The sequence below is a fragment of the Leptonotus elevatus genome, chromosome 7 (assembly GCF_054856555.1).
Source record: "Leptonotus elevatus isolate MCC_2025b chromosome 7, RoL_Lele_1.0, whole genome shotgun sequence".
NCBI lineage: Eukaryota > Metazoa > Chordata > Actinopteri > Syngnathiformes > Syngnathidae > Leptonotus > Leptonotus elevatus.
In genome coordinates, this window is record NC_141245.1 from 7,277,275 (window position 1) to 7,289,953 (window position 12,679).

The window sequence follows — 12,679 nt, forward strand, 5'->3', positions numbered from 1 at the left end:
GTTATTTCAGAAGCTCTATGGACAGCAGGGGGAAATGTGATGGAGGGTAGAGGATTTGAAGTGAGGTGCTTAGGGAGGTGGTGGATGGGGAGCTCTTTGGTGGCCTGTTTTACATTTTGAATGTGTTCCTTTCCCCCCCAACTCAGCCGCTCTCTCCCCCTAGTATTTTACTTTGTTCAGTCGTGAAGCTTTAAATGCCAAGTCTTTTATTCATTGCTATTTTTTTAGGCAAATATGACAAAAATGCCTCTCATCATTGCTGTTTACTCATAACACAGGTATATGTGCCTCTGTGGGGATCATTTCCTCAGTATTTTGGCTGAAATCGATCATTTTGTTTGAACAGGCCTCTGTCGAATGCCATTCTTCATATTTGCTTGAAACTGCCGGGACCATCACTGGCACATCATTAAAATAGTGAAGCAAGCTCTTTAAAGTGTCCTACACTGCTGTAAAATGCTCAAATACCCACCGAAGAGCAGCAGTGTAAGAAAAAAGAAGATGTATTCTCTTCAACAGATTGTGAACAGCTCATTTCTAGTGACATATTAACAAGCATGGGCATGGTTTGCCCCACATATTGCTGCCCAGATCACATCCTTTAAATGTCACATGCCCTGTGTTGGCCAGAGAGGTTGCAGGATTACTTTTAAAGATGCAACACACGCTGTCAGCATCTGCCCTGCTTTGTCTCACAGTTGAACGTGTCCACATTTGGAATAAAATAGTTTTCACAGGGCATGTGTCCCTTCCTCACGAGTTTCCTCTCTTTGAGAAATGCGTCTTCTCAAACCATTTAACCACAAACACCTTTTTTTCTGGTTCCAAAATAATTGGAACGGCAAGGTCAATTCCTTGTTTTGGTTGTGTACTGAAGATATTTAGGTTTCAGATTCGAAGATGAATATCAGACAAAAGTTCATAGTATTTACTTTTAGATGTATGAAACAACTCCGGACAGAGAACCTTTAGTTTGAAGCCACCTACTTTTCAATTTTCAAGTGAGAAAAAGTGTTGTAAGGGGTATTATTAAATGAACTTACAGAGCATAATATTTAATATTTGGTGGCATAACCCTTACTTGCAATAACTGCATCAAGCCTGTGACCCACTGACTTCACCAGACTGTAGCAGTCTTGTCCAGGCCTTTACTGCAGCCTCCTTCAGTTCTTTATTTATTTACATTCGCAAAATAAATAAATAAACAAACAAACAAACAAACAAATAAACAAACAAACAAACAAACAAATAAATAAATAAATAAATAAATAAATAAATTTGCTCCTGGGGGCTTCTTCAGTCTCCTCTTCAGGAGTAAAAAAGTGCATGCGCTATTGGGTCATTGTTGGATGCATTTTCTGTAAATTGCCAGAAGAAATGGTTTTGTAGACTTTAGAATAAATTTTGCTATGAGTGCTGACTTACATCATCAATAAATAAATTATTGCTGTCAAAGTTAAAGTTTTAAAGCTGGAGGAAGAAATCCCCAGAAATAAACAAGAACATGCATGTTTTTAGAATGTGTGAGAAAACACATTCAATTTCCATACAGGTAGACTGATGCTGAGATTCAAAAACAACACTTCAGAATTGTGAGGCAGACATGCTCACAACTACATCATGCTGCCCAATTGCAATCTTTTCTTGGAAAGTGCCACAAATTTGTTATGATCTCGATTTGTAAAAACAAAAGCACCACACACACACACACACACACACACACACACACACACACACACACACACACACACACACACACACACACACACACACACACACACACACACACACACACACACACACACACACACGCGCACACACACACACACACGCACGCACACACACACACACGCACACCCCCACACCATGGCTATAACTATAAAGAGCTACTTCCCATGCTAGTTAGTTCTAAAAGGGAAGTAAATAGACAATTAATACTAATACGGTGATGCAAATTGCAAGTTTGGATGTTTCTTTTGTCTGCTAATACAGGCTGCTTGGCATTCTGCAGCTATAATTTCTATTTTCAGTAATTATGTGTATTTGACCAATTGTTTGGTAATATCAAAGAGACATGTCTGCTGACAGCCAGTTAACTCCCAATGCTACATCAAATCTTGTTATGAAAAGACATAAAAAACAAATTCAATAGAACTAATTATAAGCAGGGGTGAAAGTGGCTAGAATTTCTTGCCGGAACTCCCTGACATAAAAGTCGCTGCGCAGCCAGATTTTTCATTTTTATTTTTTAATGATGTGCAAAATAGCAGATAACAAAAACACTGACGTGCACACATCGACGTGACTCATCAGATACACAGAGAACGGAGCCGGTGGACAGAACTCCGTGGGATAAATAAATAATAGATATAGTTGGAAACACTGGAACATTCAGAAGCACTTTAGGCTATGTTCACACCAAAATAGGGGGAAGCGTTCCGCTGTCGTGCCAAAAGTATTTACCCCCGTACAATTGCATCCCCTGCCGTGAAATATTATAACTTTTACCACAGAAAAGTGGAGATTTTTCGAAAAGGTTCCTTGTAAACAGATATTTAAACACCTCGAACAAAACAGAAAAACAGTAACATTCAGTTGTCTGAGCTTTTTCTATGTATATCTAAGATTTCCTACTTTGTGTGTGGTCGTTGAATGCAGCGCTTTTCGTTTGCTTCTCCGCAATAAATACTTTTTTCTTGTTTTAAAACAAAGCCCACGTGTGTTTTTATGTATTTATTAAAAAACATGCGTTGTACCCGCAGGAGGGGATTAAAAAAAATTCACGCAGGTGACGACAGGACGCTGTGTGTGACACAGGTTGGCGTGAGTTCGCTTCCCGCCTGGGAGACCGTATATGTGTGTAAGTGCACCAAAAAAAAAAAACATGTTTCAGCCTATCAGTTCGCGAGGCGAAATGCGAAGAAAATCAACATTTTCAACTTTGGCGAATATGCAGATTTTCGCCGCACCGCATCGTGTCTCCAAACGCGTCCTCCGCGCCGCCCCACGCACGCGCTCGTCTGTGTAATATGCAATCGCGCTGCCTCGTGTATATATAATAAACTGTAAAATGTCAAAAGAAGAAGAAGAAGAAATCCCCAAAATTACCATAAAATGTCCACACCATCGGCAAAAACAAAACGAACAAAACAAAGTTTGAAAAAAAATATTTAAGAAAAGGCAGGAAATAAAATGTTCAATGTTCTAAAAAAACAAAAAAACAAAAACAAAAAGAAATCTTGAAAATTGCCATAAAATGTCGACAAAATTGCCATAAAATGTCGGCAAAATTGCCCAAAAATGTCAGAAAAAATGAGGAAATAGGCATAAAATGTGCAAAAAAGGTAGAAGAGGCAAAAAATTACCATATGTCCATGAAATTGTCAAAAATGTAAGACATTTAACAGAAAGGCATAAAAGTCTAAACATGTATCAAAAACAAAGTCTGAAAAAAAATAAACTAAATAAATAAATACAAATACAAAAACTGAATTTTTAAGGTAGAAGAAAATGAATCTCAAAGCATTGGACGCTGCTTATTTTTCTGTTATGGTGTAGCTCAAATTAGCACTGTCTTGGGCCCTCAGTACATTAGACTAACATTAACACTGTTTCTTTCATCACAATCTTCGTATGTTTTGTGGCTCCAGGCAGATTTTTGGTCATTTATTTGGCCTAAAATGGCAGTTTTGATAGTAAATGTTGCCGACCCCTGCCTAGTGGAACATCATGTTTTTCGTTTGTTTTGTTTTGTTTTCTCTTAGTTAAAAGGTTACTTCCTGGTTCATGTGGAAAGATATAAGAATTAGGATTAAACAAACCCATCATGACTTAAATGCATCTAAATCTTGCCTGTATCCACATATGGACCAACATTTAGTGGATTCTTGTTTGGGAAATGCACCATTCTTTATGTCATTGATAACAGTTTTTATTGCATTACTAATAAAACCAACCAACCCTTGAATCCTTTTTCCATTTACACGGACACTTGTATATCGCATTTATTAGAGCGGGCAGGAGTACATGTCTGGTGACTTTTCTATCAATTTTGGATAAGTTCAACAAAATATGATTTGAAGTTGCGACAGTCGGTTAGCAAGACTTTGGCTTTGCATGTGTGTCATGTTTCTGGTGTGTTTAGAGCCAAGTGACCTTGGCGCCTGTGCTCAGCGGGAAGACACAAGAGAAAAGTGATTAACTGTAGAAAGACAAAGAGGGAGGTGTGAAGTGTGAACACAAAATAAATCATGTCGAGAAAGTGTAAAAGTAAATAAACATTTACTTATAGAGGAGAAAGAAGCCTGCAAGGCGCAAGGCAGTAGGGGAAAGAGTGAAAAGTCAAACCAACAGTGGAATGGAGAGAGGGAAAACGTGTCGGCAAAAATGACTCATACTGCATCTGTTGGGCTTCTTCTTTTCTCCCCCACAGGCAATCTGGAGGTGCAGTCATCAAGAACAGGTAAGAGAGAGAGCAACATGGCGCTGAATGTTAATCAGACTAAATCACTGAATGAAAAAAATAACAGTGCATTAGTGTTCGTCATAGTGACAATTGTGGAAATTTTTACTGTTGTGAGTCCTTGCCAGTTCATCTGCTGCATTTTAATGCGATTGTCAAACTCCACAGCTTGCCTCAACAATTGAGACCATTTAAAAGAACCCATTTGAAACATTATTTTGAAGACTGAAAATTCCAAAAGAGGACTCCAACGACTGTGTGAAAATGTAGGACATATTCAGTACATGTATATTTCAACCAAAACAACAACAGCAAATTGCAGTGCTGCAAATTAAATTTTAGTACTTGGAAACTCTTTACAATATTATATTCAATGAAGCCCCACCAGTCTTTACACGGCATTCTGATTAATATTGTGTTTGCGGAATAAGCGTTAATTAGCTGCCGACCGAAAATGACATCACAGTTGCTCAGGGCTCAGGTAACAACCTATCACAGCTCAGCTTCAGAAAACAGGCGGGCCACGATTGGTCATTATCTGAGCCCTGAGCAACTGTGATCTCATTTTCAGTTGACAGCAAATGGCATAATGGCCGACAAAATGACTAGTTAAGCAGTAAATCACAACCATTTTTATCCAACTCGGGGTCCGACCATTTTGCCACTTGCTGTTGACTGAAAATGACATCACACTTGCTCAGGGCTCAGTTAGTGACCAATCACGACTCATCTGTTTTCTGAAGCTGAGCTGCTTAACTCGTATTCCACACAGAATGCCGTGTTTGGACTAGTGGTGGAAAATAAAACGTATACATTTATTATTATTTTTGAATTGACTTACTTTAAACGGCCTGTCAAAGTTTATTTGAGCTTTGTTTCTAACTTGATGTGTCACACCTCTTTATTCATTTTCTCCTTCATTTGGTCCAGTCTGGGTGAAGAATTCTACAAGGAGGCCATAGAACACTGCCGCAGCTACAATGCCCGTCTGTGTGCCGAGCGCTCCATGCGGCTCCCCTTCCTGGACTCCCAGACAGGCGTGGCCCAGAGCAACTGTTACATCTGGATGGAGAAGAACCACCGTGGACCAGGTGGGTGTCTGTGTGTAGGACTTTGGTCGTTTCGTGGCGACAACTGCCAACATTAAAAATAAATAAATGAATAAATAAATAAAAGTGAAAAGAAAAACTAATCTAAAAAATATAATACAACAATTAAATATAAAGAATAAATATAAATGGAAATAAAAACAACATAAATAAATGAATAAATAAATAAATAAATACAAGTAAAAATAAATACAATAATGAAAAATGAGATTCAAAAAATAAATATACATATAAAAAGAAATTTGAAAATATATACTATATATATATATAAACTGTATATATAGTGATTTTATTATTTTTATTTCCATTTATATTTACTTTTCTGTATTAAATTTTTTAATTATAGTTTTTATATCCGTTTTCATTTTCACTTTTATTCATTTATTTATTCCCTCATTGATTTTAAATGTTGGCAATTTTGGTCCTCCATAGCATGTGCCATTCAAACTATTTCCTGCACTTATTTTGTTCTTTCTCGGGTGCTGCTTGTTTCTTTCAGTCCTCCCAACCCTTCTTTGGTATAATTTCCTCCATCTTGTCTGCGTACCCCCCACCTTGTGGGCCATCTTCTTCACTTCCTTTACTCTCTCTAACATTGGTGTATTTTGGCAGAGAAACAGGCACCCCTGTGGTGATGATACGCCACTGGCACAAACTACCCCTCAGAGAGAGATACTTACAGTATATGTGTGTGTGTCTTTGTGTGTATGTGTGCGTTTGAGATAGCAAGCTGTCTTTACTTTATGCCAGAAGTGTTTTTGTTAGTTTGAGTAACACTCAAGAGAAGTTGTTTCTGCTTTCTTTTACAGTATGTATTTGTTTTGATAACGCACGCATCAAATCTTTTTTTTTTATGTGTTTGCAGTAATTATGTATTGTAATGTGGATGTGCCATTGTTGCCTGTGTTTTTTGTGTTTTGAGTTTTAGGTCATGCACCAGGTCAGTTGTACACGTATCCCGCTCGGTGCTGGCGTAAAAAGAGGCGGTTAAACATCCTGGAGGACCCACGACTTGTACCAATTGAGTTCAAAATTGGTAAGGAGGAAATCAAATGAAATCTGTAATCATCTACATTGTCTTAGAAGTTTCACTGTTGGAGGAGGAATGAAGCGATAATAAAGCAATATTGTTATTGTCTCTGTTAAGTAAATTTGCTTGAATGTGTGTGTTGTCATTGTAATGGCTCCTTATTAGACTATGAGGCCTCCCTAAAGAAGGAAGGGGGTATTCCAGATGGTCCTGTGTTGGAGTCGCTGCTTGCCGGGGATACACTGGACAAGAAAGTAGAAACAAAAGAGGAAGAGCCGATGAGCGAATGTCAGGTAAGGCATGTCCGTTTCCCTTAACGCTTCAGTTTTTTTTTCTGGTTTTCTTCATCTTTGTCTATACAGTACTTCCCCCCCCCCCCCCAATTAACCTTTATTTAACAGATTAAAAAAAACTTTTTCAAGAGAGACCTGGTAAAGACATACTGTATTAGGATATTATCCACAATATCACTGACGTCAGTGATGTGTCAGTACAGTGTAATAATTTAAAAATAATCACGGGGTGATTATCTATATTTACCGACCACATTTAGAACACAAAAGTATCGGCGTGGGTTGGGTAATGGTTCCCCTCTCTGTCGCGTGGTAGTTTTACAGCTAGGGAAAAAAATCCTCTCGCTACGTGTGCAAGCTAACATTTGTTGCATATGTCCTTTTAAAACAAGTGTAAGGTTCAGAAATAAGTAAGATTTAGGATAATTTGTTAATTTACTTATACATTTATGCATTTTTATATATTTTTTGTATATAAGTAGCTAAATTGACGTGTTGAATCTGCTGTTTTAATTCATTTGCATTTATATAAAGTTTGCTAGCTCCTGATTGGTTAGTGTTGGTCAGCTGATGAGTGTTCAGGAAGTGTTGTCTCCATCTTGCTTTCTCATTTTATAAAGAGTGTTCCATTAACCACCAGCGAACCCTCACGTTACACCAGCTTTAAAAGTGGATTTGTTGGAATGCAAAAAATCCACATAGTGTTCTGCCTATTCCCTCCCACCTCTCAACAACTAGGCTGTAAACATGCTAGCTACACAGAGAAAGCAGCTACTCTACCTTTCAGTGATATGAAGTTATTGTGTAACAAGCTACCTATCTTAAACCAGAATATGTGGACCAGTTATGAACTTCTACCACTAAATAAAGACACATTATCATCATCGCCATTGCTCATTTGCTAAATTGAATCATAGATAACTGTTTATGTTGTTAAGCAGGAGCTAGTTGACATTTTTTTTTCTGGTGGTCAGCAGTAGGATTACTGTTGGGCATGTGCTAATTTTAAACTCATCTTTTGTATTCTTTGCCGTTCAGACTCAGAATTGTTTCATTTTATTTACTGTCTATGTTATTGATTTGTTGTTTGAACTGCCTTTGTTTTATATGTCTGATCTTTACAGCTATAGCTATTTTTAAAGTGCTCTATAAAGTTGAGTATAGCCATGGTTAAAAAAAAAAGTGCTGAAATGTGCCACCTGATGACAACCTGGACACCACAGTTACTATAAGCTCATTGGAAATATTCCTTTATTGTCAGTCGCCTCAAAATGTCTTCATGACTTCATGATCCACAAAATATGCACAAGACTGAAGGTTATTTTCCTGTTGCCATGTTTTTATTGTGCCTTATGTTAGGCTCACACACCTTTGACATCTACCGGCAGTGCATATTCTTGTGTAGTTTTACTGCACACTCTCTATTTCACCTACAGAAATTGCTTGTTGGAGATTTCCCTCATGAGCTGGAGGTGGACGAGATGGAAGAAGATGTTCCGAAGCGCAAGAACCGCACCAAAGCACGGGTAGGATATCACTGACATTTTTTTTTCATATAAAACGTACACTTTTCTTTTGTTTTTGTTCGGAAAATTGTAAGTAAAATTACATCACTGATGGTGTCGTGGTTCACTCGCCTGATTCTATTCCGGCAGCACGGGTTCAATTCTGACAGGGCGATTTGGTTGTCTGTCTCGAGATGTGCTCTGTGACTAAGTGCTGGGTTTGAATCTCGAATTTAACCTTTCTGAATGGAGTTGGCATGTTCTCTCTGCACTTATGTGGAATTTCTCTGGGTATTCGGGTTTACTCCCTATTCCAAAAACACGCATGTTCGACTTTAGACTTAAAAGTGCCAGGCGCTATGAGTGTGAATGGTTGTTTGTCATTGTGAGCAATACCTTCTTTTGCACAAAGTCAATCGGGTAAGCCTGAACCTGAACTTATTAGGTTGAAGAGAAGCAATTCGAATGATGCTTGTGAACAAGATGCTGTCGTCTAACTTGCAAAAACAGAAGTCATTTTTCAGTTTTTCTTTTGCATCTTTGATTAGACTACTCGGCTATTATCTTGTTATTCTTTTGGGGCATATAATCAAGTGTTAAGAATGTATTTTGAATAAGATCACATGCAAATACACACTCTTTCACAGAAACACCAAGCCTGTTAATTGGAGCTGTTGGTCCCCTGCTAGGTGTCATCAGTCCCCTCCTGCTGGAAGTGAAACTTTGCACTGCGAGCAGATGATTAAAATGCAAACGTGCTCGTGTGTTGACATGTAAAGTGATGAGTGTGTTGTTCCGCTCTTTTATTGTGTTTGTTCAATTGTATATGTAGAAACTGTTCAGTCTTTTTTCCCCCCATCTGACTGCCTAAATATGGTGTGTATGTGTGTGTCAGGCCTACGGGGTTGGTGGTATGAGAAAGCGACAAGAGCCACCTGCTATAGAAGACAGAGACAAGCCTTATGTCTGTGACAGTGAGTAGTGCACTAATAGTAGTCTTTTATTTTGTTAGTTTCAAAATTCAGCTTACTATATTTGTGTGTGTGTTTTTGTATTCCAGTATGTGGAAAGCGCTACAAGAACCGCCCAGGGCTGAGTTACCATTACACTCACACACATCTGGCAGACGAGGAGGGCGAGGAAGACTCAGAGAGGCACACGCTCCCCTTCCAGCGCAAAAACAACCATAAGCGTAAGCTGACGATTGTTGCATTAATTTCATTTATGATATTGATTGTTCACTGTTGCAGCATGGTAGCTTGGTGGTTAATATGACTGCCTTGCAGTTTTGAGGTTCTGGGTTTGAATCTGGACTTGGTCCTTCCCATGTGGATTTGGGATGTTTTCCCCAGCTTCTGCTCACATATCAGAAATCACAATTACAAATTTAACATTTCTGTGTAGGATTCAGGACAGTGGTCCCGATTTACGCTCCTTGCAAGCAATTGCGATGAAACCTTTTTCGCAAAAAAAAAATCAAATTCAACCATATATGTTCTGGCACCACCACCTCGTGCCGCATCAACCATAGTGATGGTGTGTCAGTGTGCCACAGCAGCACGTTCATGTTGATTGCGTTGGTCGACATCGCACTGCACTATACTAAGTGCAGTGTGAAAAGGCTTTTATGAGGAAATGTGCTATAGAAAACAAATGGAGATTGTTCAACACTTTAATTTTGTTACCATGGAGTAGAAATATACACTCATAAACAGTACAAGTCCCTCACATTTTTGTCAATATTTTATTTGATAATTTCATTGGATAGCACTGAGTAAACATGACTATCTTTAGAGTGGGACCAAATAGACTCAGTTTTAGAGTACTATTTACACATGGAAGAGAGCAAAATAAAGTATTGGAGAAAAAAAGTCACTCAAGGGTTGAGGAACAAATTTGCGACCTTTAGCTTAGGAGACAGACGATCTACTCCCTTAGTATATTGCTCATGTCAGCTGAAATCTTCGTAACTCCAAGAGACCAAAAACAACATGTAAGCAAACAGTAGGAGGGGCATAGCTCAGGTGGTAGTGTGGCTGTCTCCCAAGCTGAGTTCCTTCCTCAACCCTTGAGTGACTTTTACTTATTTATTTTTTCAATTCTTTATTTTACTCTCTTCCAAGTGAAAATATTACTCTAAAACGGAGTCTCTTTGGTCCCACTCTAAATAGAGTCAAATTTACTCTACAGAATTTGCCGTGTAGGCGAAAGTATGAAAAAACACAGGGCTTGAATCCTATTTATGTATATGCTCCTCAGTGTTGTCATTTCGTGAAGATGACAATTAAAGATGGCGTTGCATGATTGATGTGTCACAAATCATTAGTCTCTGTATCTGATTTACTATCACAACACTTGTCCACTAAATGCTTTTTGATTTAAGTGGAATTAAATTAATCACGAATAAGATCAACAGTGTTACTCTTTAAAAAAACATGACAGCTATTTATTGCTCATTAACTTTAACTAAGCATTGGAAAAAGGGAAGGACAACAGCAACTCCATTGGAAAAGCATCTTCTTCCATAATAACATTGGCAAATTGGGGATTTTTGTCCCCCTAAGTCATTGGTTGATTTTGGCATGCTGATCCAGAAAAACTTGTCTTTTTCTGTTAAAAAAAAAATCATAAATGTGGGATAATTTGCTATATATTATATTTATTTTGATCTTCTTAACAATTTTTTGATTACATTGCTCACGCTGCTCATTTGTCATCTTATAAGTGGAAAACAACAAAGATACAGTACCGGTGCTGATTTTGCCTTGCGTGATGCAGACCTTGTTACACAACACGAAAAGAAGCACAGCAAAGAACTTTCTTCTCATCTATGTTATCTATCTTGATCTATCTATCTCTTTAGCAGTTTCTCTTTTCTTAGGAGCCATTCTGACTTTTTTAACACATTGTTTACTTGTATCGCAAAAGTTCATCTCGTCAACATCTGACCTACTTCTGCATTCATTCATTAAACATGGCTGCTTCGGGCTTTTGTGATTTGGTGAATACATAGGCGGAGCTTTATTTCGCCATGACTACACTGACATTAACCACTTGTTGCTTAATTATAGCGGTGCTACAATTAAACAACATACATACTGTAGATTGCATTTTTTGATGAGAATGAAAGGATTGTTGGACTTCTATTGAATGATCAAGGATGCGGAGTCAGAACTTCCGCCTACATATGCGACATTTCCCCCTTGTGCCGCGCAAGTGTATAGAAATATCTTTTAGTTAGAACCTCTGCAGAAGATAACTGCAATTTACAGCAACAACCATATTGTTAAATTATCCTCCACTGACAGTGTTCGTTAAAATCAATTCTATAAAAGTAGATGACGTGATGCAACTCCTGTGCTGGATCTCATTAGATTATGCAAGTGTAGCTAATCAAGTGGCGATGTGTACATTATGTACATATGTACAGTATGTTGCACTCAAAGATAAGAGCTATGTTCCTACTGAAACTGTGGCATGTGTTTCCCAGTTAATTGGCAGTGGACGATGTTAGATTGGCCTATCTGACTGAACAGACTCGCCCATCGTGTATTTATGGGTGTGGGCCTGTGTGTGTGCAAGAGCATATTTGTCTGTTTGGGTGTCTCGGTGTGTACGTGAGTGAATTTAAATCGTTTAATATCCCCCATCCTTCCCTGCCAAAGTCAGTAATCACACACACACACACACACACACACACACACAGTCTTTGAAAATGCAATCTTCCCTGCTGCAATGAATAAAGGAAGCTTAGCTGTCTTGGTGGCTATATATACACGTGTGTGGGTATGTGGGTGGGGTCATGTGAACGTGCAGACTATTCGGCCGTGCATGCATTCATGTCTACGTTGCAGCATTATGGCTCCCCAGTTGTGTGAGTGTGGTGGAGGACACACAACCACCCGTCTGTATTACCCCATATGTAATAATATTAATATGGCTTCACTGAATGAGAACAGCACTGCATGCATAATTCATGTTTTATTCTGACTCTAAAAAAAAAGCTGTCTAGACGCTATAGGTACAGCATGCAGCATCCACTGTGTTATATATCACAAACATTTCTTTCATAATATGCTCACCCATTTTCTTTCTTTTTGTTTATATTTCCTTTCTCATCCTCCTCTGAATTTCCTTTACCATGTTCTCCCTTATGTCACTTCATCCATCATCCAAATGAACCTTTGCCTTCCCCTTGAAAGCAGACAATATCCTATTTACTCAAATTCACCATTATAAATTCATGTGTGCTAAATGTTGTTTATTTTTGTTTTGGTGGT

At 38.3% G+C, this 12,679-nt stretch overlaps 1 protein-coding gene across 3 annotated transcripts in view; it reads left to right on the forward strand.

Annotated features, from left to right (window-relative positions):
• The window catches only part of dpf1 (double PHD fingers 1), a 48,409-nt gene that overhangs the window by 7,486 nt on the left and 28,244 nt on the right, over positions 1–12,679 (forward strand). For 2 of the 3 annotated variants that reach the window (XM_086080430.1, XM_086080432.1), the window contains exons 2-8: positions 4,433–4,462; positions 5,393–5,553; positions 6,494–6,607; positions 6,767–6,894; positions 8,331–8,420; positions 9,295–9,373; positions 9,460–9,591. In XM_086080430.1, coding sequence (XP_085936556.1) covers positions 4,433–4,462; positions 5,393–5,553; positions 6,494–6,607; positions 6,767–6,894; positions 8,331–8,420; positions 9,295–9,373; positions 9,460–9,591 — 734 coding nt within the window. The remainder of the gene's footprint in view (positions 1–4,432; positions 4,463–5,392; positions 5,554–6,493; positions 6,608–6,766; positions 6,895–8,330; positions 8,421–9,294; positions 9,374–9,459; positions 9,592–12,679) is intronic. The other variant, XM_086080431.1, reaches the window with a different exon arrangement.